This window comes from Zingiber officinale, chromosome 8B (assembly GCF_018446385.1).
Source record: "Zingiber officinale cultivar Zhangliang chromosome 8B, Zo_v1.1, whole genome shotgun sequence".
NCBI lineage: Eukaryota > Viridiplantae > Streptophyta > Magnoliopsida > Zingiberales > Zingiberaceae > Zingiber > Zingiber officinale.
The window spans coordinates 7,573,933-7,600,606 of NC_056001.1; the positions used below are offsets into that span (position 1 = coordinate 7,573,933).

Genomic DNA, 26,674 nt, shown 5'->3' on the forward strand with positions numbered 1-26,674 from the left:
ATGGTTCGCTCATGAATTACTTCATTTGCTCGTTTTATATCATATGAATTTGGATTCGACTCTTTATGTTATGAGAATAGAATGATATTTCTGTTGTGAGAAAACAGGGTATCCTTCAAAAAGTGTCAATATTTACCTAGTGGAATAAAATAGATAAAAATGAAGCATGTATAGGGAAGTTTTTAGCTTGTACAACTGCCTGTGCATGACACTCATGGGTCACTTTTAGGTGTTCCTATTACTAAATTGTCCATGAGTGTCGTGGACATGTACAGACGAAAACTCCTTTATAAGTAAACATGGTTTGATCCCTATGTTGCAGCTGACAACTTGTATTGCCAAATATTTAGCACGGATCGATAGTGTCAGTAAAAAAATTACACGACCTTGAAATCATGATCCAGAAATTGGAAGAAAAGATTCAACTGGATACTGGATTATCAATACGAATATGAAAAGTTGTTTCTATATTTCCCCAAGCAAAACTCCTCGCTGACTGAACGACGACACCCCCAACGGCAGCCCATCGAATCAGAATCTTTGTTTTTTTCCTTTGGATAGAATCTTATTTCCTCGCAGTCCTCGACCTCGTACGAGTGTCGTAAGGTCTAAATTCTATAAAGATCCTTCAGCCACATCTGCCCCGTACACCCACCAAAACCCTAGCCGCCGCCAATCCAAAATGGACGCCGTCGCAAATCCACCGGTGCGCGAATTGGAGGCGGCCTCCCTCTACGCTGACCCCACCCTGGAGCGCTCTCGCCCCCGCACCTTCATCAAATCGATCGTCGCTGGCACGATCGAGGACCTCGTCGGCAGGAAGGTCGTCGTCGGTGGTTGGGTCAAGACTGGGCGCGAGCAGGGGAAGGGATCATTCGCGTTCCTCGAGCTCAACGACGGCTCCTGCCTCGCGAACCTCCAGGTGATCGTCGACGCGGCGGTGTACCCTTTGTCCCTGCTGGTGCCCACCGGCACTTCCGTGCTGGTCGAGGGCGAGCTCAAGAAGCCGCCCGAGGGTACTAAGCAGAGAGTCGAGCTCAGGGTGGAGAAGGTGCTCGAGGTCGGGCCGGTGGATCCGGCGAAGTACCCCCTCCCAAAGACTCGGCTTACGCTCGAGTTTCTTCGTGATTTCGTGCATCTCCGCGCCCGCACCAACACGGTATTCAATTTGTCATCTTTTTTTAACTCGAGTATGGAAATTTAAAACCACATAAATGCATATATACCTGTATGAAATTTTGATTTTATTGGTTGTCATATTAAGCAGGAAATACTATTTTTTTTTCTCAAATGCCCTATTTATACAATGTGTCTCTGCTAATTGCTCCATTTCGATGTTCTTGTTATTTGTTCCCAATAAATTGTTGCAGATATCTGTGATTGCTCGAATTAGAGATGAGCTGGCTTATGCAACCCATACATTCTTCAGGCAAAATGGATTTCGGTACATACATACTCCTATAATCACCACTAGTGATTGTGAGGGAGCTGGTGAGATGTTCCAAGTTACCACACTATTTAGTGATGCTGAAAAGTTGGCGAAAGACTTGCAACAGAATCCTCCACCATCAAAATCTGATGTTGAGGCTTCTAAGCTTCTTGTCAAAGAAAAAGGAGAAGTTGTCTCAGTACTAAAATCGTCAAAGGCTAGCAAGGATGAGATAGTTGCTTCTGTTGCTGAGCTAAACAAGGCAAAGGAAAATGCATCAAAGCTTGAAGAAAGATTTAATTTGAAACCTGGGATTCTTCAGAAGGATGGAAAGATTGATTATGCAACTGATTTTTTTGGGCGTCAAGCTTTTCTTACAGTATCTGGCCAACTTCAGGTTGAGACATATGCTTGTGCTCTTGGAAATGTGTATACCTTTGGCCCAACTTTTCGAGCGGAGCACTCCCACACATCACGACATTTGGCTGAGTTTTGGATGGTTGAACCAGAGATAGCATTTGCCAATCTGGAGGTATAATATTTGAATATTTTGTTATTCTAGTGATGGAAACTTGATGTTTTTGCAGTCTAATGCTACTCATTAGCGTGCTTACACAGATTTGATATTTGTTTATAGTTCTGCTTGTTGCTTATTATTGCAGTAAAGTTATATCTAGAATCTAGATTCTAGTGAGTTAGTTGTAATTTCTTAACTGCAGGATGATATGAACTATGCTGAGAACTATGTGAAATTTCTTTGTCAATGGTTACTTGATAATTGTTTGGATGACATGGAATTTATGGTCAAGAACTATGATAAGACAGCCATAAAGCGTTTGAAGCTTGTTGCATCTATGCCATTTGAGCGTGTTTCATACACCAAAGCTGTAGAGCTTCTAGCCAATGTGACAGACAGGAAGTTTGAGAACAAGGTGGAATGGGGAGTTGATTTAGCATCAGAACATGAAAGGTACAAGTAACATTGCTGCAAAGTATATTTAAAGTTGTCTGGAAGGTTCGAAGGGTTGACAATCTGTCGCATGATTTAGGTATTTGACAGAAGTGATATTCAAAAAGCCAGTCATTGTATATAACTATCCAAGAGGCATTAAAGCATTTTATATGCGGCTCAATGATGATCAAAAAACAGTAGCAGCTATGGATGTGCTTGTGCCCAAGGTATGCCTTCCATTTGGTGCATTTTTCCTTCCAACTGAAACTTTTCCTCCTGATTTTGTGTGTCATCCACCTATTTTTATTTCATTTTAAAGTTCTCTTGCAGTCACATTCATCTTATTGGAGAATTTCTTGTTTTTAGGTTGGTGAACTGATTGGAGGAAGCCAAAGAGAGGAGCGTTTAGAGATCCTCACTAAAAGGTACAGATAATAAATTTAAATTTTCAGTTGTATTTAGCTGTGGTCAACTTTGGTGTGTATGCTTGAACATTACGTGTATGATATTTATGTCTTCCTTTTTCATTTAAAATTTATCATGTATACATTTGTTCATTTGTTTCTTTTAAAATCTTGATTCCAAAGAGTTTGGAGGCTAGAGCCAACTCCATTATTCATGTTGAATGCATGATTGGACTTGAGATCTGTCAGGGTTATTTTTCGATTTTGAAATCCCATAATCACTTTCTATTGTTCACGAGGAAATTCAAAATTTTAGGCAAAATTAGAATATCCCTCCAATTTTCTTTCTTGGATAATTATTTTCCTATTGTTGCACGTTGTGTCATGCTTTGAAATTAAATTACACTAGATTTGCCTTCTATGAATGTATATAAGTGAGAAGATATTTTTGCATCATGACTGACTGGATTCTTCAATGAAGTCATGTTTTTAGTAATTTGAAAAGTGCTTTTTATTGTTGCACCTGGTCAGAATATTCTTCCACCTCTAGTTTGCTTACTTGTTCTCTTCATTTGTTTTGTTGAAGTTTACATGGCTTATTTCATCTGCTTTTTCAGAATTGAAGATGCAGGGTTGCCTCTTGAGCCTTATGAATGGTACCTAGATCTCCGACGTTTTGGCACCGTCAAGCACAGTGGATTTGGCTTGGGTTTTGAACGCATGATTCTTTTTGCCACTGGGATAGACAACATCAGAGATGTTATACCTTTTCCAAGATATCCAGGAAGGGCTGATCTTTGATTATCCCACTGTCTTCTCTTACTGGTATCATCATTCCTTATCGTTATGTTATTTAAACTGATGGATCTTATTTGTTCCTAGTTAGGGAAATCTCATACTAATCCTAAGAATAGATTTTATCTTCATATCAATCTCGATATACTGATTTTTTCTCATCAGTTGTTGGATTGGTTTATTTATTCTAATTTTAATTTTAACTAAAGCTTGCCATCTATAATTAGTGCTCACGGGCTTTGTCTTGAAACTTCTGGCTGTTGTTTATTGAAAACATCAAAACGTACTCCTGGAAATAATGGGACTCTGCAACTTGCACCACAAGCTACTGTTCCGTCCAACCCAAACTGAACCAAACTGTTATATTTATCAATTCATTTAGTTTGATTCTGATTTTGATGATGCAAACTGTATTTAGTCGAATAGAACGTGCCAAGTAGTTAAACTATAACGAGCATGAGGAGTATTGGCTTGATCAATCTTATTGGTGCATCTTATCATGACATGTCATTTTCACCTTATTGTCAGCCTTGGTAGCACTTGATGATGACTGTTTGAAGTATTTCTCATTTATGGCCATCCTGCCATCTCCGGCTGAGTGGGGTGGCTGCTTTTTCATTAGTTGCTTCTCAATGACTTCCACTGCATGCGTGAAGAGTGCATGTATCTCTTTCTAGTCTTCATTTTCCCACCCTTATCCTCCCCATCTACTGTGGATTAATCTCATGGAACTGAGAGAACACAGAGAATTTACTTTCCCTTTAAAGTTTTGCTAACATTTTCATTTTGTTCTTCAGAGTTTGCAAAATTGTTTCAGGTTGTTCTCTTCCTTCTAGGAAATAGGATTAGTTAACGAATCCGTTACCATCAAAGTCCATCAGAGATTCAGATATTTGTCTTACAATTCTATTTGTGGTATTTATTTATTCATCGGTTAAAATCGAATGAATCGGATTGAATAGATAAAAAAAATTAAATAAATTTTTTTTTTTAACCAACTAAATTAATTATTTTTTTTAATAATTGAATTAATCAAAATTTTAAAATCTTATTCGATTCTAACTTAAAAAAAAAGATTTTATTGAATTAATTATATTTTTAAATAAAAATAATTAAAATAATATTCTGATTTATTTAGTTTATTTAATTTAACTAAATTATAAAATTTAAAATCGAATTTAACAGTATTAACTGAAAATTAAATTTTAAAAAATAAAAATTAAATTAACTTAAATTTGATTAATTCAGTTAACCCATAAAATTAAATTAACTTAAATTCGATTGATTCAGTTAATCTATTTTTTTTTTCAAAATTTTTACTCTGCTTCTGTGCACTGTTTAGCACAACAACGGACCTCTTGTTTTAAAATGGTTCGAAAAAAAGTCAAAATAAAATTTCGAATGGGTTGGATTAAATATTTTTTAATTATTGCCTTTTATGACATCGATTCCAAGTGGGTCCTCCTCCAACCTCCCTCGGCTCTTCTTTTTAAGCGTTGGTGGGAGTTCGAAGCCAGCGAATTATTCTTCCTCCATTTTTCGACTTTTCAAGCCATTCGACTCCACCAACTCACCGCGAACATTAACTCCTCCAAATCCGATGAAGGATATCGTCGCCTGCTTCGGCCACAACGCCGTCAAGGTCGCCGAATCCACCCTAAGTCTCGCCTTCGACGGCTCCTCTCCGCCCCAGTCGGAGAACACCGTCTGCTGCTCCTACGGCGCGACCCTCTCCTCCCGCAAGCAGCTCCTCATCGAACTAACCTGGCGCCGGATCGCCTCCGGCGACGCCTTCCTAACCGTTTCCATCGACCTCGACGGCTCCGCCACCCACCGCGTGATCCTGCGCAAGAAGAAAGGAAGCCGGGCGTTCTCGGCCGGGGCCGCCGCCTGCGCCCTCCACTGGGACGTCTCCGCTGCCAAGTTCGCCGGCGCGGCGCCGGATCCGGCGAAGGACTTTTACCTCGTGATTATTGCCGACCAGGAGCTGGTTCTACAGCTCGGAGATCTGAGCGGGCATTTCGTCGAACGCATGGAACACGCGCCGCGGGCGGCCGAATACTGCGCCGTGCTCTACGCCCGGCGCGAGCGGGTGTTTGGCTCCACGCACCACTCTACCAAGGCGGTTTTCCGCGACGGCGGAAGCGAGCACGAAGTGATGGTGCGGTGCAAGGGAGGAGAGGGAGGGAGCGGGGAGGCCGCCACAGGGGACGACGGCGAGCTCTACTTCTGCGTGGATCGGAAGAGGTTGATCGACGTGAGGGAGGTCAATTTGAACTTTAGAGGAAATCGGACGATCTACCTCGACGGATCGGCGATCGACGTTCTCTGGGACGTCCACGACTGGTGGTTCAGGGGTTCGGCCTCGGCCTCGGCCTCCAGCAGCGGCGCAACCTTCATGTTCCGTACTAGGAGCGCCACGGAGAGCTCGCTGTGGTGGGAGGAGGAGATGGCAAAAGGTGCGTCTCAATTCACTCTCTTGATCCAGGTTTTCAAGAACTGATCTGGATTCCAAAGATTTTTGCATCTTCTCTTCTCTCGATTAAAATTTCCTCTTGTAAAAATCTACTTTTTTTATAATAAAAAAAAAAAAAATCTGAAACGGATGATGAATGAACACTTTTTTTTGGGGGGACCATTTGTGATTTCTATGCTTCGATCCGTTTTGAATCTCCCAGTACGAAGAAACTACTTGCGCAAAACACAAAATTGCTGATGTTCTTTCATACTTAGAAGATCTTTCTCAGGTTCAAAGATCAGAGGTGATTAAAGATGGTGATGGTTCAGTTGACTATCTTAGCAGTGAATGTATCTGTACAATATGCAGGAGTTTGATTTGGAACACTGAGTCAGAAGTCAATGTTGTTTGCATTGAATTTTTCAGCTAAACGTTGGTCAAAATCAAATAAGCCCAATCCTTGAAAGCACTGCAAAGTTGTCAAAATGTTTCATGGCATAATCCTATCAACCTTTTTTCCTCTCTTATTTGGATGTTGTTGCCATCAAGGTTGTCTGTGTGCAAAAAAAATTTCTTGTCTTGATTCATCTTATGAGGTAGACCATAATTCTGGTCAAAACACACAATTGTTCTTTGTGGGGACAATCTAGTTAAAAAGGGAGAAAGAAGAGTAAAAAAGGCAGGGAGGAATAAAATAGGCAAAACTTGGAATATGATTATCTAAAATTCAAATTACTGAACTAGTAAGTATAGAGCAGATGGGCACAAAGAGGTATAAACTTAGGGTGAAAATAGTCTCTTGGCAAATCAAAGTGAAGGTTTCTAATAGAATGAATAAACTGAGATGCCAATCAAGGTCTCTTGGCCTTACTTTTGCAAGTTGCCCCACATCCCTTCCATATATATATTGTGTTAAAAAATTAAAAGAAAAACTTAGAAAAAAAGAGAGAAGAAATTCTCCTCTCATGGTCTTTGCAACAGATTGTTCTATATCTCATAAGTTTTTAGAGGTTTCAAGCTTCAAACTGAGTTATTCTACCAAACAGAATGCAGATCTCAATTCTGATGTTATTTTAATTTACTGGCAACAATTCTTAAGAACGCAGCAGGCAAAATAGCAAACATACGCAATAACAATGTAACAGTAGTTGCAAATTCTGAAGTTTTATGGCATAAATATTTCTGTTACTGGGAACGAAATTTGTTGATCCAAATGGCCTTACAATGCACATGGAGAGATCTGAAAGGCTAGTGCTTTGGGTCGTGAAGACACTTTAAGATGGCAATCATCACTGCCAGATATCCTAGGTAGATGAGCCCGTGCACCTTTTCTCTCTACCGAAGCTATCCAAGGAGGAAACATGAATAGTTCTTGTAGTTAAAATAGCTGCTTCTTTCACATTAGCCCGAGAAAGATGCTATTTTTGTATTCATGTGTTCTTGGACATATCCAACTTAGTACCTGATGAAGAGAAGTTGGCTCCTGGCTCCTGGCTCCTCAGTCCTTAGTGATCCACCTGCATCCATGCACCTCAAACCCACCATGGCCAGTGTCACTGTTTTCTCCCCCACTTTCTGCACTTTTATTTCCGGATTCTTTCACTTGTCTTCTTCCTCTCTTGGCCGCACTGTCACTAACACTTCCATTCAAGAGTGGGTCGTCGATTCCACGAACTCGCTTAACCAATGAAGATGAACCCATACTACTGTCATCCTTGGTTTTTAACTTTCCCTTTTCATGCTTTCTTATGTTTTCTGAAAATCTGTGAAGCTTCCGATTGAATCGTGTGAAACCCTTCTCCATGGGTTCCACTGCATGTGTGACTGTAAACTTTAGATCATTCACAATCTGGAAAAGAAAATGCAGGATCATGTAAAAAGAACTGGCGTTGACTTCACTTGCACAAATATTCCACACAATAGCAGCTAATAAGCAGACAAGATATCTCAAGTCTAATATCAGTTTTTTTATGCTTCTGCACTGAAATGCACCTGTTTTTTTTGTTATTGATATATCCTACGTTCGGGTTAGTGTACCTATGACAATTAAGTCATGCCCTTGCTGAAGGGTAGGGTATCACTTCATCTGATCAAAAGGGCGATTGCTCTCTTAGACAATATGAGATTCTTGGAGTGTTTCTCCAGGAAATATGATGCGAGTAAACAGATGTTTGTATGATGCAAGTAAACTTTAATATGCAGGAGTTCCAATCCTGCTTGTGTAAAAAAAAATACAATAATAACTATCTAATCAAATTGTACTTTGAATTTAAACCAATCAAATGAAGCTATGAAGTACAAAATTCTCACCCACACCTGAATGATGGCCATTAAAATGAGAATATATATATATATATATATATATATATGTAATAGACGTGCACAAACAAGCGTGTATAAATATATTTTATCATCCTATAAGCCCTCAATCATAAGCTTTCTCAAAGCCTTCCTGAATCTTTACTTCATTTATTCTACTGAAATTAGAGAATATTTCTTTAGCCAAGTCAAGATCAGAACTCTTACCAGAGAAAATCAACAAGAATATTAGTGGAATGCAGTAATCAGAGTGATTGTGGAGCTTACATATTCTCCTCCTCCAACAAATACATCTCGAACACTCTCTCTAATAGCTGTAGAACTCTTGGTAGCAAGATCAGGTTGGGGCAGCCTAAGCTTTATTGGTCGTTCACTGTCCCTAACCTCATCAGGGTCTAAAGGGCAATCTAAAGATGCATAGTCTCCAAGAACAGCTACACCACTGGTAATTCGTTCACCCATTAGCTTGTACGGTTCAGCAGGGAACACGTAGAGATGCACAATCGAAGCAATAAACATCTGTACTGGAACAACTAATCTATTAGATTTTTATCTAGATAATAGTCTTTAATGCAGGAATTCAAGTAGAAGCCTTTTTACAGATAATACGTCACCTGAAAGACAACTTTCAAAAGGTAAGGAACAGAATAGATCAACAGAAAATATACACAAAAGAACATAATATACCCATGAAAAACTATACAGAGGATTAGAATCCATAACCAATTCCTTTCCACCTCTTAAAAAATAGTGATCCTCCAGAGGCAAGAAAATAATTGAAAACATCTTATCTTTAACCAATAAATTTACCATAAATAAACATGAACCAGTTTTATGGACTACGAAAATTAATACATTGCTTCAGTGCAATTTCAGTATCTCAAATAGCATATTTATAGATATGGTAATGGATCACGTATTAGATTAAATATAAGACAGAATTACCTCTATACAAATAATGAAGTTCTGTACACTTGATTTAAACTGCAAATTTTGAGCTATAGAACTTTCAAATGAATTCCAACTAAAAAGTAGGGCAATCGCCACATCTTGCCACCATGTCATAAAAACTATTGATTTGAACATCAGGAACTTGGCAAGTGGCTTTATATGAGCTAGTTCATTCTTTGTAGCAGTATAAAATAAGACCAAACAATACAATGCCCAAGACTGACTGAAATTGAGAACTACAGCCATATAAGGGTACCTACAAAATTAAGATGAGATCAGAGGTTTTTCATGTTAAATAAACAATACTAGACAAGAGAACAACAACAACAACAATAACCAAGCCTTATCCCACTAGGTGAGGCCAGCTATATGGATTCTTTTACGCCATTGGGTTCTATCCCCTACTACTATATCATCATCTATACTTAAATAAATTTTATTTTGTTTTATTGTTACTAAACAAGTATTTTTTGGTCTTCTTCTTCTTTGTTTGATGCACATGTTTGTCATAGTTTCACATCGTCTAGAGCATTTATTGGTTGTCTAAGTACATGCCCGTATTATCTTAAACGTGTTTATCGGAGTTTTCCCTCAATAAAGAAATAACAAAAAAAAAAGAGATTTTGAGAGGGGATACATTTTGTTCCCTCTTTAAATTAATGCATTGAAAATTAGATGATTATTCACCGTCATTAGAAATTATGAGGTGGCATACCCAATTGACTATTTTTCAACATCAAAATAACAGGAGAGAAGAAACATTGTTTCTACCCTATGACTGGTAGTGCCAATATTAGCTTTCTTTGGCAACAAAAGGTAAAAATCGTCACCTTGACGACCCCTCCAAGGTGGCCTTCCACTGTTTGGAAGGGAGGTAAATCGTGGGAGGATTCACCTAATAACAGCAACGCATGTAAGGAGGGGTTGAGACAACCAACGGGGTATTTCGCACCCATTGGGAATCTACTTTAGGCCTATTGACAGCAACACTCTTGCATGAACTAACTGTGCCAACCCGTGGGGGTGCCAATATTAACTTTCTTGATCAAGCTAAACAACATAGCTCTTATAGGTACCCATATAAAAACAAGTTTGATTGCTTCTCTTAAGGCCAAGAGTTTCATGCTATCAAATTAATAACCCATATGTGACTGAAAGCAATGCACTTCTTTCTAAATATTATTATATATAATGACTCCTAAGAGTCCAAGATACAAATGCCTATCAATTACATGGCTTCTAGAATTTTGAGATGATGTATTCTTCCAGTCATTTAGGTCTGTAACAGTTATATTTCACAAAACAGCAAGTATCCTTTTATGGAAGAGAGAAGTTTTAATAAGCATGTTCTAATTTGATAACATGCTCCATTAACCTGTGTGATTTTCATTTTGCTAAATATCTACCACAAAAGGTATCATACTCCTGACTATTGATGAGAGAAAAAGAAAGAATATTTATAAGATTTACATGTAGTCATGCATTATAATTGCCTTCATAAATTGACAATTTTGATGCATCTGACTTGAAACTCTGTGTCAACCAACTTGGGGAAGGCAATTGGCTATCCAGATTTTAACAAAGATGTTTACTAATCTAAATTGAAATGCTAGTTTAGTTTTAAAAATACACGAAAAGGGACAAGTACCATACATATTTCATTAGCCACGAAATCTGGACTTGGACTTGACTTACCCACACTTCCACTTGAACTCTCCTTCACAATATACTCCGAAAGCTTCAAGAACCACAGCTAAAATCGCAGTAAAAGTTTTTATTATCATCTGTATGAAATGGCCAGGAGTAGTGTAAACTAATTCATCTGTTAAAAAGAGAAATCTAGCAATCATACAGCAAAAGCTTACATATTGAACAATTCCAATCTTGATACTCTGATAAAACCACTCGCTTAGTCTCCATGGTTCCAAAAAATAGTTCATTGGAAAAGGATGCTTTATTATTCCCTTCTTAGAAACATTCTCTAGTAAGGTTGTTTTGGAGGTAACACCACCTTGTCTGTTCAAAAATTCAATTGTTCTCTCTTCACCACCTACAGCAGAGCAGCGGAGATAATCAGAAATAATAGCAAAATCCTGTTAAGGAAAGCACAATACATGCTCATGTCAAATTAGGACATTTTTTGAAGATATAATGATAGCTAGATCTAATAAAATATCAATAGTTTCAACAGGCAAAATTACATTAAAAATGGTGCTATGCAGAAAAACCTGGCTATTTCCATGCAAAAAGTCAAAAGAAAGGAGCAATTTGATGACATAAAAGGCCAAATGCTTAATTGATTATATGCTACGATTGTATTCTAGCATGTATCCGTCATGCAGAAACATATAAATCTTTCTGGTTACAAACTAGTGTTAACAAGAAGTTGATCAATTAGAATTCTAACTTTCCCATAAGATTTATGCCAATAAAACAACAGCAACAAATTTTTTCTCTCATACATTAACTAATTAAATCTTAGCCAATAAGAAACAATTCTGGCTTCAACTTGAATGAGATCATTATGCAGACCAAATAAGAAATATCAAACAAGTTATCTAACTGAATAATTATGCAAGGACTGATGAATTTGGTAAATAAATAAATGATGCAATGTAATGCCACCCATAAGTGCGCTAGAATATTGCTAGCATTAGATTTCATTTGACACCTTGACAAATGCAAAAGCAAGTATAATAAACAAGGTAGAAAAAGAAAGAATTTACTGTTCAAAAACATAGGTTTGTCATTATCCATAAAATTTTGAGATATCACTACTGAACATGTAGCAATCAGTTAATATCAGTAATTACAAACTAGAGAAATTGCTTAAAAAATTTCAACTTGAATGGAAGTATGTCTTCTATGATTGGAGAGCATTAAATGTGAGTTTCCTACCCGGGAAAAAACAGATGGAAACAAAGTGATAGAAATATTTCTCTCATGGTACCTTATTTCCATTTCCTTAGACAGAAATAGAGAGAAGGAAGAGAGGGGAAAATCTTTCCTCGGTTTTTGCCAATTCAATTTTCGTCTGATATCGGTGAAAAAGGTATTGATAGAATGCAATGAAGCAAACCCAGAGAAAGAATAACAAAAACTTGATATAATTATCAGTTGTTTTTAGTCAGATCCCAGAATCGTAACTATAAGAATCTCATAGCAAATAAGCAAAAGAGACATTTCTGTTGTATACTAAGCATGATTTAAATGTTAGTATATTGAGATCCCCAGCCAAACTAAATCCAAATAATCCACTGACAATACAATTTGACATATTGCTACTTAGAGAAACATCATGACTAGTTTGCATTTATGCATGAATAAAATTTTCGAGGTATGAGAAATATAATCAGATTATATAGAAGAATCTTCATTGTGATGGACGCATACCCATGCAAGCAACAAGGTATCTTCCAAAGCAATACATGGCAAAGGCCTCGTAACAATCTCGCAGAATCTCACAATCAGCACTGATAGACGGATTCACCAGTGATACATACTAAATTCAAATAACAAACAACTCAGCAATGTTTTTAATGAAACATAGATTGATAATTTGGCTGCAATTCAACATGTCAAATACTTCCTGGAAACAAATTGAACCAAACGAAAAGTCCAGATTGGAATAAAATTATAGCAAAATTCTTTAGAAAATTCCCAAGAATGAACAACAATATTAACATCATTGACTAACCAATATTTAGCACACTTTGCTAGGGACAACCAATTTGTACTTGATATTAAGAAATATATGTGAAAAGATTTTCACTGTGATGGCAAACTGCTTAAAGAGTCCACAATGCCATGAGAACATCCTAGGGGCGGGAAAGTTGATATTCTGATATCCAAAATATTGCAACAACCGGAAATTTAATTGTGTACTAAAAGAATCAACCTTAGAATCCACCACGAATTGCTTGCTTGTAGGGCTAATCATTCAATTAAAACCGAACCAAACAAATTGGAAACCGAACAAACTGGAATTTTTTTAAACAAACCGAAATTTTTCCGAACCAACCGAACCGACCGAATTTTCCTATGAAAACCGAACAAAACCGAACCGATTAATATCATTTAATTCAATTTTTGATCGAATTAACCGAATCAATTGAAAATTTAAAACCAAATTAATTAAATTTAAATTTTGTTTAATTAATTACATATATTTTTTAATTAATTACATTTTTAAATAAAAAATAATCAAATTAATATCCTTATTCAGTTTATTCGGTTTAACCAAATTACGAATTTTAAAATCAAAACCGAACCGAATTAACCAAGAACCGAACCGAATTTTTAAAAAATGAAAATCGAATTAACTAAACCGAATTTCTAAATTTGATGAGTTTGGTTTGGTTACTTCGATTTTTACCGAATTTTTGCTCACCCCTACTTGCTTGCCCACAAAAGAAATAAAACAAATAAAAGAAGAAAATGATATATATATGTAAACAAACCAAAAGTTCAGAATATAGAAAACTCCAGAGAATGAACAAGAATATCAACGTCATCAACAACCAAATACCATGTGTTGAAAATCAATCAGTAAGTATATGAGAAATGTATGTGAAGATATTTTCATTGTGTTCACACATCCGTTAAAGATCCCAAATGTTTTGCTACAACTCAATATACCAAATATTTCATGGAAAAAGAATCGAACTGATCAATGCGTGTGTGTGTGAGAGAGGGAGGAGTGAATGGGTGGTAACTTATAATTTGAGGCAAAGCACTTAGACCACATATTTGAATCAACTTCCAGTTATTAATGTATTGGAAAAACATTAGTGATTAGTAAATATGTTAAATAGTTCTATCGAACACCAGATTTTGACTAACAACTAGCATATACTCGTGTCGTGAATGTTAACACCTCAATAACTTCAGAAGAATTAACAATACTCACATTCATCGTGCATTAAGTATGAATTACAATTAAATTTCCACATCCAATGAACATAAAATACTCCAAAACATTCATATATTAGAAAGAATTGCCAAAAATAATTGATGTATTAAGCATCTGAGAATTCAACTTTTAAATTATTTAGAAAGCATGAAACAACTATTTATTACTTTCTGCACTATGCAATAATCATTCACCAGAGTTTCATAAAATGTTATGCCCAATAAGTTTTTTTTCTTCTAAAAGCAGTCATTATCATTATATATATAATATATCGATTGAACAAAAATGGAAATTAATAAATGAAAAAATCAATAAGGTCTCAATTTAACTGACATTTAAATACTTGAAGTTTCATTAAGTGCCAATTGGCTTCCCTTAATTGACTCCTATTGATGTGGAAACTATATCACATACAATATTGACTTCCGTTCGAGTGTTGAAGGTCTCATCACATACCATTTTGCAGCCATGCATGCTTGTGTAATAGTTGATCCAGTCGCAACAATACTACATCTTAGCAAGTATATATATCACCCTAAATGCAAGTACTTAGCAGCAAAAGAACATGTGGTCAAGTCCATGTTCATTTTGCGGTCATATATTAATGTGAAACCATATTTATTACTCATATATGCTGTGTGGTCCAAAATGTTTTTTTTTTCTTTTCATTTTACCAGCACACAAAAAAACCCATGTTTCACCAATAGCTGTTCAAATAAACTAAATGGCACAGCTAGAATAGATTAGGATTCACCAAATTGTATCATTTAGTGAATAGAGAACTTACTGATTCAACTGAATAGCAAGGTACCATTAAGATGACACCAACTAGAAACTTCTGCTCCTGCAACAGGAAAAAGTAAGGTCATAGAACAACTATCTGAAGCAAAATTCAGTAAACCAGCCGATGAAAAGAATATGCAGAACCTCTGGATTTTTGTATGAGGAGAGGTGCTGGAATAGAAGGAACATGGAAAGGAACAGCGTGATAACAACCAAGGCACCACCAATAGCCGCGGCCCATCCAGGTGAGGAATAAGATAATAGATTTAGGTAAAGTTTCTCTATCAGACCCATAATGTAAAACAACTCTCCACTGCCGTGGTATCTCACGGTCTCTGCGCATAATTCAATCAATGTGCTTCCAGAACCAGAAAATGTACCATCAATCGCGTAACGTGATAGTAAGATTGAATTTTGCGACCAAAAGATCCATTCCTAAGCTTGAGCTTTGAGATCGAAACATCTGCACAAATCAGCGACGAGAAACTGATATCGAATACCGACAAATCCCACGTCTAATCCGCGATGGCATAACCCATTTGACGTCAGATTTAACCTACGCGAACAGCAGCAAGGATTCCGATGGTGCCGCAGGACCAGCAATACTCTAGAGATTCAAAAACCAAACAACAATGAATAAACCAAAGAGATCTCACATCAAATCGAAAGTAACAGCAAAATATGCAATGTTCCCAGAAATCTGTGATGTGGGAACCCCTCGATTAAAGAGACAGCCATATAACTACTCCAAAGTCGATCAAGCACGCTGGAGAATGGGAGGGATTCTCAGGGGAAGACACACAGGAGGCGGATCGAGATGGGCAATGGCGAGAGGAGCGAAGCGATCGGAAGAGTTCAGGCTCGGAATTTACGGTGGCTTGGCGTTGGAGCGTATGAGCGGGCGGAGAGAAGAGACGGAGAAGTGTGGAGCGTTGGATGGCGATCTAACGGAGGATGAAAGGAGCCAGGAAAAGTGCGATGGACGGGAGAGATCGAGCGGACGATGTACATGATATTGCGGCGACCAGACGATTAGCTGAGTGGACTGGTTCGCGGACGATTGCCTTCGTGCCCACGTGAGAAGCACGCCCTTGTCCCCTCTCATTTTTCTCCCTTTTCCATTAATCTTTTTTCTTCCTTGCAACGAAATCCTTCTCCCCTCCTCCAAGCCACCAGAAGGACGAATCGCTTCCTTTTCTCGATTATATCCCCCAGTTCTTGAATTGGAATCCGATCCACCTTGGTCTAGGTTTCATGGCCACCGACGGCGATCCTGGTGTCTCCGCCGACCCGGGCGCCGTCGGCGAGGCTGATGCAGTCACTATCCATGTCCGATCCTCCAACGGGTCCAAACTCTCGGTGCGGGCCTCACTCGAGTGCACGGTAGGGGCCTTCAAGGTTCTCCTGGAGGAGAAGTCCGATGTCCCGGCGGAGCGGCAGCGGTTGATTTACAAAGGCCAGATTTTGAAGGACGAAAAAACCCTAATGAGCTATGGTGCACCGATTTCCTCCTTGATTTCTATCTTATATTTGCTGTTTTCGCCGATGGTTTGCCCATCTACTTGTAGGTCGTTGTTCTGTTCCTTTGAATGGCCGTTGTCAATCGCATACTATAATGCTTAAGTATGAAAGAAGGATGAACTGCTTAAAGATGATGGCTTCTAGTTCTTTTTGGTCCAACTCGTCTTTTCTAGTATAATACGTCTCTGAAATTTATGATGGATCGGGATTAAAAGGATGGTGTTTAGGAATCACACTTAGAAAAATCTCTACTTGTTTTGATAAGGAACTTGAATGGATCATGTTGAAACGTCTAAATCTCATCATGTGTTCATTTTTTTGCCTTTTTTTGAAAGGTTCATTGTTGTTTGTTAACACAAGCTGCCTTGACGAGTGTTTAATAAGGCATTGTGGCCTCTCTGAAGTATCCTCTCCAACTATTTGACATGGGATAGATGCCCGCCATTTCTACCTGCCAATGAAAGAGCAATACGTATCCCAAAGAAGAAACACACTTAGGTGGGAGGTTACTTAGCATTTAAACCTTGTCAATTAGCTAGTTAGATCCTTCCCACTCTACTTGCTGTAACTTGAGTTCGAACTTCTAAGTTCTTCAAAGCCTGCTTGACCCCCTCACTGCCTTATGTTTAATTGTAGCCTTAGCCTATCTTAGCCTCACAAGTCCTTGTCCGGTTGAGTGGAGTTCTCTTTGCATTAATTCTTTAGGAGGAATCTTTAAGATGAATAAGCTTACCGCGACTTGTGCTTTGACTCTTCGCTCGACAACCTTTTCAACCTCAATTCAGTAAAGAACAAGTTCTCCTCAGACACCAGTCATTTCATTCCCCTTGTGAATTGGTTGAGATTGTCAATAGGTACAAGGTCACTCCTGGTGTCACCAGTGGTCGTTTCTTGAGATTACTACTGTGGCCAAATACCTCATCCAAGCCTGTACATGAACCACTCTCAACTGGGTAGGTGAAGCATCTGATCAGTATTCAACCAAATCAGTATTCTCTTTGCAACTTGAAAGTCTCACTCATATGTACGTTTAAAAGGTTTTTCCATTTTTTAATTTTTAGACATAAGAACTCATGCTTTAGATTTTGTTGTATTCTAATGGAATTCTGAATTATGTACTGCTACTTGTTAGCAGTTGGTTCATTTAGATCTGATAGCATTGCTCTTTTTCTTCTTGCATGAAAAATTAATTTTTAATTCTTAGCAGCTAGATGACTTATAGTTGTGGTTAGTTCACTTTTCAATCATGATCAAGCGGTATTAGCCTCAACTATATGGGTTATTGCATGGTACTGATGGGATTTGGATGGCCTTCTGATCAATATTTTGCATATCAAAAGCCCCTCATTTCACTTACACGTGGGGACCTAGTCTTATAACAAATTCAGTTCAGATCCATGCTCTTAGGCTTAGACACTTTAATGTTGGTCGTCAATGCCTAACACAATGACCAAACTTTTTCATCTGCACTTAGGCTGAAATTGGCATTTTTAATTCACTTCTTAATCATGGCTCATATTTTCTAAATTAGTCTCTTATTTTTGTCTTTCCTAGGCTTGGAGTCAGATCACACAATTCATTTGGTTCATGGTTTGACCCTGCAAAATCCACCTTCCGATGTGACTCCAGCTGCTAATAGAGTTTCAGGAGTTGAGAGTGGTGGTTCTAATGGAGGTGGGGGATTTGGAGGAGCTGATGTTGCAAGCTCGCTCTTTCCTGGCATTGGTAGTAACATTAGAAATGGTGCTGGATCAGGCATGCTTGGATTTGGCTTACCAGATCTCAGTCAGATGCAGCAGCAGTTAGTGCAAAATCCAAGCATGATGAGGGAAATGATGAATATGCCTGCTGTTCAGAGTCTGATAAATAATCCTGACCTGATGCGAAACATGATAATGAACAATCCTCAAATGCGTGAGATCATTGACCGTAATCCTGAGTTCGCGCACATCCTAAACGACCCCAGCACTCTTCGGCAATCTCTGGAAGTCATGAGGAATCCTGAACTCATGAGAGAATTGATGCGGAGCACTGATAGAGCTATGAGCAACATTGAGTCATCCCCAGAAGGATTCAACATGCTTAGGCGAATGTATGAAACTGTCCAGGAGCCGTTTCTTAATGCTACAGCAGGGGCAGGAAACGAGGGGAATGATGTGGGTCAAAATCCATTTGCAGCACTTTTGGGGAATCAGGGTGGTGTGCAGTCTAGAGATCTGACACCAGACCAGCCTGGTACTGGTTCCAATCAAACTAGTGAATCATCTTCACCAAATAGTAACCCACTTCCAAACCCATGGAGCAGAACTGGTAGCATTTTTGTATTTGTTGCAGTGTTATTGGTTATATGCTAAAAGTTCCTGCAATTTCAGGAGTGCAGACAACCAATACCACACCAGCTCCTCCTCATGATGGAAGATCTCCAAGCATTGGTGGATTATCAGGGTTAGAAAGGATGGCTGGTGGATTGACAGACCCATCCTTTGTCAATCAACTTCTGCAAAACCCAGCCATTATGCAGATGACGCAGAGTCTCCTCTCCGACCCTCAGTTTATGAATCAGGCATTTTTTCTTAAAAAAAATCTTATTATTAGAGAGAAGGAATTGTTTTTGCCATCAATTTTTGATATTTTATCTGATTGTTTACTATCAGGTTCTGAATCCACAACTCCGTAACTTGTTGGGTTCCAACTCTCAGCTTAGCAGTATGTTACAGAATCCAGAATTAATTCAGCAGCTTACTTCTCCTGAGACACTGCAGGTAGATGCATTTACAACGCTTTGATACATTACTTGTGTTCTGTTCTCAAATCTTTATTTGTCTGGTATGCAGCAACTTCTATCATTTCAGCAGACACTTTTATCCCCAGGTGGCCAGCGGCAAACAAGCCAGTGAGTTATGAAACTGTTTTCATTTGCATCAATACTAGTGCTCTCCATAGTAACTATCATTTAATCACTCATCTAAAAATGTTGGTTCTAGGTTGATACTCGCTAGATTGGACTTGTCAAGTTTGACATTATTTTACCAATCGATAATTGTCGTTTCTTTCTGATTTCAAATGAGTTAGGCTGTTTTTGTTAGAGTGCTGGCAACAGTGTTTTTTTTCCCCATACCATATTGTTTGGTTTGATGTCTATAAAATTGCACTGCGAAAACTATTTTTCCAAATACATGGTAAGAAAACTAAATGGAAGTTGTTTTTTTTTATGTAAGGCATAGTATTTCAAACTCATATTTCTTTTGATGGCATAGCTTGAGCAAATTTCCGAACTTCTCTGCTTCACTTGCATCTCTTAGTTCAGTTCATTAAAGGCTCAATGTTACTGAGCTGACAGTGATCACGTGTAAAATACAGTTTGCTTTAGATTTTATTTGATGATTATATTGACTGGATGTATTGCAGTGATGCTAATAATTGTTATACATAAAGATTAACGATGGTTCCAGTACAGCTTAGGTTTATAATGGGTAGGATCATGTAATTCATTAGAAGGTCAATGAAATGAACACAAAATTGCTTTAGTTCCGTTTCAAACCTTGGCATTTTACCGAGCAGAGCTCTTGCCTTCTCTTTCAGGGAACAAAATCAGACTGGTGCCACTGCAACAGGTACAAGGAATCTCAGGACACGTGCTGATCATATCTGAGAATTGTCCTCAAGCTTGAGTTCTGAGTTTGAATAAGAAATTGCATTTATCATCTTCTTTCGCTGCAGGAGCGATCAATACCAGTGGCTTAGAATTTATGATGAATATGCTTAGTGGACTTGGGTCTGGCATGGGGGCTCCTAACCCTGATGGTTGCGCACTTCTACCCTATCTTAACAAAATGCTATAATATGTATTTATATATTTCTTCATATCAAACAATTTATACTTAATACATTGTCGTCTTTATGTTGCAGTGCCTCTTGAGGAACGATATGCAACACAGCTTTCTCAGCTACAAGAAATGGGCTTCTCTGACACTCAAGAAAACATTCGCGCATTAGAAGCCACTGCTGGAAACGTCCATGCTGCAGTTGATTGGCTTTTGAGGAGCCCTCATTGATGGATCTGTCATATCTAAAGAACAATACCGACGGTTTCAGCTTCATAATTTTTGCAGCGACTTTAACAAATGTGCACAGTTCTTCTATAACGACCTATGCCACAAATTTTATCATGTCTCTTCTCTGTTAAACTAGTGGCACTATCTTTTGCTCATACACGTCATTTTAAAAGTTTATTTTCATTCTAATTACATTCAGGTTCTGGTTTTATTGTCTCAAAATGTCTTGATTAACATATGCTTGCCTTTTATTTTTGCCTAGCGATCAGTAAATTATCTTATGGTTTCATCTTATTGTCAAGTAACTTACTTTATTATTCTTTTATTTTCAGCAGGCATTCATATTGCTAATTCATCCTGGAAGGCGTTTTATTGTAATAGTCTGTTGGCATCGTATTTTGAGCCTATAATTAACAAACAGTAAGCCTTATCGTGGTTCACCAATTTTCATAAGTTGAGTTTGGTTAATGTTGTGTGGTTATGAATAAAGTGAGAAAACAAAGTCTTAGAATCCCAAGTAGAAATTATTTTCCCATTGTATATCAGAAAACTAAATTTGGTCTTAAGATCAAGTAGAACTTTCTTTGTAATACTTCACTGTGTTTGCTAATGAAAATAGTTAGTGTTAATATTCTGACACTTAAGTTTATATGTGGATTTTTAGAGTAATAATTCAGTGTATAAGCTTAAATGATGAATTGCTGTTATGTTGATATAAATTATTTTAGTCCAAAAGTTTGGTCTAATAAGGGTAAGAAGTTGATTTTGTTATCGAGTAGTATTTGTACTGTATCAAACCTAATCCTACATTCTTTCATACAATCGTGCGAAGGAAGGATTGTGCATCTCATGATGAAAGTTTCGATTCAGTTGAGTAGTTAAGTCTCGATAAGAAGACTAAATTCGAACTGTAGCTCTATCAGCCATTTTGGCAACCCCACTTGCAATTGATTAGAGGCTTTTGAAATGTAGCTTAGACATTGGATCAACAATCTAAAATTTATGTGAAATTAATTCAATCTAATTTTATGTATAGAGGCGAGTTAATGAATCAATTTATAGATTTGGTTAATTGAACTACTATTCTTTTGAACTTAACATTTTATACTAAAAAAAACAACAATACCGATGGGTATACCGACGGAATAGTTATTCCGTCATAGATACTTTGAGATTACCGGCAGAATGATCATTCCGTCAGTAATTCTTGGTTGGTTTAGGGTATGAGGTTTGGGTTTACCTCTGTCGATAAACTTTATAATTTTCGACGGAAATACATTTCCGTCGGTATTTCTGCTTAAAATGAAAACCCTGACCCTTCGTGTTCTTCCCACGTGCACCACCTTCGCTCCGTTTTCCTTGATCGTCGGTAACCCCTCCTCTCCCCCCTTTCTTTCCCTCTTTCTGATGCAGGCGGCTCGCATGGCGGCCGACAGCTACCTGCTGGCGGCGATGACGGTCGCCAGGTGCCTGCTGGCTGCCACGCCGGCCGCTAGGTGCTTGCTGGCGACGACGATGGCTTCTAGGTGCCTAGTGGCTTTTGCACTGGCCGCTAGGTGCGTGCTGGCGGCGACGGCGGCCACTATGTGCCTGCTGGTCGTTGCGCCGGCCGCCAGGTGCCTGCTGGCGGCGACGACCGCTAGGTGCTTGCTGGTAGCGGCGACAACCGCCAGGTGCCTACCCGGCGTTCGTGCCAGCCGCTGGCTACCTGCTGGCGACTGCCGTCAGCAGTAGTTCCTGCTTTTAATTGGCATTTTTTGTAATAAATTTGAGCTAAATTATTTTTATTTTGTTAACAAATAGCATTTACTACTCTTCTTCGGATAAACTAAATATTTTTCAGGTATAATTTAGTAAATTGTACTTTATATTATTTAACATGTTTCAATTAAGATATATGTTATGTTAGTATGTTAATGTATAACATAATATAGTCCTTTTGTTTGTTTTGTGTTAGTACGTTAATCCAAGCTAATTTTTAATTCTCAATTTATTAGTTTTAGGTGAAAATGTCTATGAACAAAGTTTGGATATACAATCGATTAGAAAATAGATTTATTAGAAATGATTTTATTATTGAACTTGAAGAGTTTGTTAACTTTGATAAGAGTCATCTAGAATATATGAATGATGCTAAGTTACGGTGTCCGTGTAATCATCTGAAATGTAGGAATAGAGCCTACCGTGATAAGGATACCGTAAAAGTACATATTTGTAGAAATAGTTTTATGCCAAATTACTACAATTGGTACTATCACAGAGAGTCTTATTTGTATGAATCAATTGGACCTTCTAGTGGTTCGTCGTCTGCCACAACTTTTACTGTGCCTGAATCATCAACTAATGATATTACAATGCAATCAATGGTTCACGATGCGATAAATTTTGCAGTTGATTATTCCAATATAGATGAAACACCAACACACAAATATCAACAATTATATGAAATGTTAAAGGCTAGTGAAAGAGAAGTGTGAGAGACATTCCTTCTGGTCATTCCCAACTATCAGCTACTGCAAGGTTATTGAATATGAAAGTAGAACATTATTTTTTGGAAAGATGTTATGATGACATATGTCAATTGATGTCAGAATTGCTTCCTACTGATAACATAATGACTGATAGTTTTTACAGTATAAAGAAATTAGTTAGAGGTTTAGGTTTGTTGATAGAGAAGATTGATTGTTGTATAAACAACTGCATGATATTTTAGAATGAAGACAACAATCTGAGTGAATGCAAAATCTGTACACACCCTCGTTATAAACATGGTACTCGCATACCAGGGCAGAAAAAGAAAAACATTGTTTAGAAAGTGATGTATTATTTTTCGTTAACTGCTAGACTTCAACGTTTGTATGTATCTGCTACTACAGCTTGCCATATGATGTGGCATCATGAGCATGAGCATGATGGAGGTATAATGAGTCATTCTTGTGATTCTCTACATGGAAACATCTTGATGTTGTATTTTCCTCTTTTATAATGGAACCGCGTAATGTGAGATCGAGACTTTCTGCAGATGGATTTTAGCCATTTGGTCAGTCGGGGTAATAATATTCATGTTGGTCAGTTATAGTAACACCATACAATTTACCTCCATGGATGTACATAAAAGATGAATTTATGTTTCTTACAGCTCTTATTCCTGGTCCAACCAATCCCAAAGAGAAGATAGATGTTTTCTTGTAACCTCTGATTGTCGAGTTGAATGAATTATAGAATGTAGGGTCAGGGACTTATGATGTTGCAAGTAAAATTAATTTTAGATTGCATGTTGTATTATTATGGACGATTAGTGATTTTTCAGCATACTCAATGTTGTCGGGATGAAGCACGGCCAGTAAATTAGCATGTTCATACTGCATGATAAAGTCTGATGCATTTTCATTACCTTACAGCGGGAAGGTATCTTGGTTTGATAATTATCATAAATTTTTACCACTTGATCACCCTTTCAGGTGAAATAAGAAAAATTTTCTAAAAAATATTATAGTCAGAAAACCTTCAATCCATGCTTCAGGTGAACAAATCATTGAATAAATAGACAGTTATGAATTTCTACCAGTATCTCAATCTGGTTCCGATGAGATAAATAAATATATTGTTAGGATGTACAAGTATGGTTGGAAGAAAAGGAGTATTTTTTGGGAGTTACCGTATTGGAAGTATCTACTTATTCGATATAATTTAGATGTCATGCATATTAAGGAAATTTTTTTTTATAATATCTTTAATACTGTGATGAACATGCCTGGAAGAACTAAAGACACTACAAAATCATGTGAGAAATTAAAAGAACTAGTCAACAGACCAGAGTTGCATCAGGATGAAACAACTGATAGATTTCCAAAGGCTTGTTATATATTGGACAAAGATAGTAAGTAAGCTTTATGTAATTGGTTGAAAGAAATCAAATTTCTTGATGGGTATTCCTCAAATATGACTCGATGCGTGGATATGACAGATTAAAGATGTTTGGAGTAAAAAGTCATGACTGTCATGTATTCATGCAAAGACTTATTCCAATAGCTTTCCATGATTTACTTCCTCAAAATGTTTGGCAAACACTCACTGAATTGAGTCTATTTTTTAGAGATTTGACTGTGAGCTGTATTATGATGAATGATATGTTTCAGCTAAAAATAGATATTCCTCTTATATTATGTAAGCTGTAGCGTATATTTCCATCTAGTTATTTTTGATTTAATGGAACATCTACCAGTATATTTACCATACGAGGCACAAATAGCATGTCCTGTGTAGTACAGATGGATGTATCCATTCGAACGATTTTTGAGGAAATTAAAAAAATAATATTCGTAATAAAGCAAGAGTTGAAGGGTCAATATGTAATGCTTATCTAGTTGAAGAAGAATCTTCTTTCTGCTCGTATTATTTTGCTGATAGTGTGTAAACAAGACATCGCAAGTGTTTTAGAAATTCTGATAATGCTCCCCAGCCGATAAACCCATCTATGCTTTATAGTTTCAAGTTTCCTGGTAAGTCAATGGGTGCATCGCTTTCTAGATGGTTAATCGAAGAAGAATACCATGCTGTAAGAACATACATATAATTAAACTGTGAAGAGGTCAAACCATACATAAAGTAAGTTAACTTCTCTAATCAAACATTTATCCTCCGTTTAATTATTTTGTTTGATATCCCAAATTTTATATAATTACTTTATTTTCCAACTTGTATGAATAATAACTATATCTACAAAATCTATCAATTGGCACAAGTGAGGTATCTGCAAAGTTAGAGACCGAATTTCCATTATGGTTTTAAATATATGTAAGTTAGAGAATGTGTAAAAATTTTTAGTTCATGTCTATTAAGAAGTATCCTAATTTATATAATAACTATTTTTATAGGTGAAAGACCGTAGAATATCAAATGTGCAAGATGATAAGATAATGAATATTGCATCAAGACCCCTCCGTAAAATAAAGCTATACTCTGGATACTATGTTAACGACCTTAAATTCTGCGTGACACAACGAGATTCACGGAAATTAACTTATAATTCTGGTGTTTGCGTCAAAAGATCTATGCACAACAATAACACTGAGTTTTATTACTATGGTAGACTTGAAAAAATCATAGAGACTGAATATTCTACATTACCTATAAAGAGGCGTGTGTTGTTCAAATATTCACGGTATAATCCGACCCCAAGAATAGGTACCAAAATACATCTAAATTATAATTTAGTTGAGGTTAATGAAAACAAAAGACTCAACAAGTTTGAACCTTTTATTTTCGGGGTACAAGCGGGTCAAGTTTTCTATCTTGAATACCCTACGAAGAAAAGAAGATCTAGTGTACTATATGAGAAAGAATGACACTAGGCCCGTGTATGTTTCTGAGGCTATATGGAGTGCATAGACAACCATGGATAGCCACCTGGGTTGTAGAAAGGTGGCAAACCAATGTTGAAAAGGAAAAAACAAATAGAAATACAGAGATAGGTGGCCCAAGCACCGAAACAACTCGACATACGTCAGGTTCCAGATCCATTGTTGAGCATGACTTGGATCTGGTGAGTATAATTTAGAACTATATTTTGTGATAAATTTTATATTTATTACCAAAATTGTATAACTTTATCCAAAATTATTTTGTATATAGGAATGTGAGCTTGCCCGACAACCCACGTGTATGGAGGTCTTTCTAAAGACCCATAAGAAGAAGGATATACCATTTGTTGATTCTCGATCTTAGATTCTACATGTAAGATTATTAACTTTATTACATTGTTTGTTTCTATCTTGATTAGTAGTTAGTAATACTGATCTAATTGGATATTATATTTTTTTTCATACAGTAACAAATGACGGATAGGGTGGCTCAAGCATCTCAACAATCATAAGATGGGGGAGAGTTACAGTCTCTATCCACTAACGCTCTAAATGAGATTTATTATGATGTTGTTGGTGGAAGGACAAAAAACTCCACCTTCTACGACCTTGGCTCTCAGGTCAAAGTTGTATTTGATTGTTTGAGGAATCTGGTGGGCCGCCATACTAGTTCCTCTTCTTCTAGTGAGACGCAGTCTTTAAAATGTGAAAATTAAGAACTGTGTACACAAT

At 37.4% G+C, this 26,674-nt stretch overlaps 4 protein-coding genes across 12 annotated transcripts; 3 read left to right on the top strand and 1 right to left on the bottom strand.

Annotated features, from left to right (window-relative positions):
* Positions 1–456: 456 nt before the first annotated feature.
* On the top strand, positions 457–4,066 carry LOC122016573 (asparagine--tRNA ligase, cytoplasmic 1-like). 2 transcript variants are annotated; one of them, XM_042573924.1, is made up of 7 exons: positions 457–1,159; positions 1,371–1,961; positions 2,149–2,399; positions 2,479–2,608; positions 2,748–2,806; positions 3,403–3,610; positions 3,808–4,066. In XM_042573924.1, exons 1-6 carry the CDS (start codon positions 683–685, stop codon positions 3,584–3,586), a joined length of 1,692 nt encoding a protein of 563 aa, XP_042429858.1. In that variant the 5' UTR covers positions 457–682; the 3' UTR covers positions 3,587–3,610; positions 3,808–4,066. The 2 variants fall into 2 exon arrangements, with proteins under 2 accessions (XP_042429858.1, XP_042429857.1); XM_042573923.1 differs by lacking the exon at positions 3,808–4,066 and having other exon boundaries at positions 3,403–3,803.
* Positions 4,067–5,104: 1,038 nt separating this feature from the next.
* Positions 5,105–6,577, top strand: LOC122016087. Its single transcript, XM_042573273.1, has 2 exons — positions 5,105–6,039; positions 6,328–6,577. The coding sequence occupies exons 1-2, from the start codon at positions 5,181–5,183 to the stop codon at positions 6,348–6,350; spliced, it is 882 nt and encodes a 293-aa protein (XP_042429207.1). The 5' UTR covers positions 5,105–5,180; the 3' UTR covers positions 6,351–6,577.
* A 606-nt stretch (positions 6,578–7,183) lies between these two features.
* LOC122015302 (protein LAZ1-like) lies at positions 7,184–15,972 on the bottom strand. Of its 6 annotated transcripts, XM_042572123.1 has the most exons (10): positions 15,747–15,935; positions 15,564–15,610; positions 15,148–15,466; positions 15,008–15,064; positions 12,702–12,810; positions 11,174–11,358; positions 11,004–11,092; positions 9,303–9,564; positions 8,625–8,876; positions 7,184–7,887 (listed from the first exon to the last, which is right to left on the bottom strand). In XM_042572123.1, the coding sequence occupies exons 3-10, from the start codon at positions 15,295–15,297 to the stop codon at positions 7,537–7,539; spliced, it is 1,455 nt and encodes a 484-aa protein (XP_042428057.1). In that variant the 5' UTR covers positions 15,298–15,466; positions 15,564–15,610; positions 15,747–15,935; the 3' UTR covers positions 7,184–7,536. The 6 variants fall into 6 exon arrangements, with proteins under 6 accessions (XP_042428057.1, XP_042428054.1, XP_042428055.1 ...); XM_042572120.1 differs by having other exon boundaries at positions 15,148–15,610; XM_042572121.1 differs by having other exon boundaries at positions 15,564–15,935.
* Positions 15,973–16,122: 150 nt separating this feature from the next.
* LOC122015301 (ubiquitin domain-containing protein DSK2b-like) lies at positions 16,123–21,228 on the top strand. Of its 3 annotated transcripts, none has more exons than XR_006120877.1 (9): positions 16,123–16,498; positions 18,079–18,834; positions 18,897–19,087; positions 19,179–19,286; positions 19,359–19,417; positions 20,107–20,138; positions 20,245–20,328; positions 20,434–20,650; positions 20,912–21,228. XR_006120877.1 is itself a non-coding variant. In XM_042572118.1 (8 exons), the coding sequence occupies exons 1-8, from the start codon at positions 16,258–16,260 to the stop codon at positions 20,577–20,579; spliced, it is 1,617 nt and encodes a 538-aa protein (XP_042428052.1). In that variant the 5' UTR covers positions 16,123–16,257; the 3' UTR covers positions 20,580–20,795. The 3 variants fall into 3 exon arrangements, 1 of the variants encoding a protein (XP_042428052.1); XR_006120878.1 differs by having other exon boundaries at positions 20,915–21,228; XM_042572118.1 differs by lacking the exon at positions 20,912–21,228 and having other exon boundaries at positions 20,434–20,795.
* The last annotated feature ends 5,446 nt before the right edge of the window (positions 21,229–26,674 follow it).

Excerpts from the sequence above, each read along its gene's own strand:
- LOC122016573 (XM_042573924.1), top strand. The coding sequence starts at position 683 with ATGGACGCCGTCGCAAATCCACCGGTGCGCGAATTGGAGGCGGCCTCC. Across the intron at positions 1,160-1,370 it reads TCCGCGCCCGCACCAACACG|ATATCTGTGATTGCTCGAAT; the intron begins GTATTCAATTTG and ends AAATTGTTGCAG. Across the intron at positions 1,962-2,148 it reads TAGCATTTGCCAATCTGGAG|GATGATATGAACTATGCTGA; the intron begins GTATAATATTTG and ends TCTTAACTGCAG.
- LOC122016087 (XM_042573273.1), top strand. The coding sequence starts at position 5,181 with ATGAAGGATATCGTCGCCTGCTTCGGCCACAACGCCGTCAAGGTCGCC. Across the intron at positions 6,040-6,327 it reads GGAGGAGGAGATGGCAAAAG|GTTCAAAGATCAGAGGTGAT; the intron begins GTGCGTCTCAAT and ends GATCTTTCTCAG.
- LOC122015302 (XM_042572123.1), bottom strand. The coding sequence starts at position 15,297 with ATGGGTCTGATAGAGAAACTTTACCTAAATCTATTATCTTATTCCTCA. Across the intron at positions 8,877-9,302 it reads ACTTCATTATTTGTATAGAG|ATGTTTATTGCTTCGATTGT; the intron begins GTAATTCTGTCT and ends GTTCCAGTACAG. Across the intron at positions 7,888-8,624 it reads TTGTTGGAGGAGGAGAATAT|ATTGTGAATGATCTAAAGTT; the intron begins GTAAGCTCCACA and ends TTTCTTTTCCAG.
- LOC122015301 (XM_042572118.1), top strand. The coding sequence starts at position 16,258 with ATGGCCACCGACGGCGATCCTGGTGTCTCCGCCGACCCGGGCGCCGTC. Across the intron at positions 16,499-18,078 it reads AAAAACCCTAATGAGCTATG|GCTTGGAGTCAGATCACACA; the intron begins GTGCACCGATTT and ends TGTCTTTCCTAG. Across the intron at positions 19,088-19,178 it reads ACCCTCAGTTTATGAATCAG|GTTCTGAATCCACAACTCCG; the intron begins GCATTTTTTCTT and ends GTTTACTATCAG.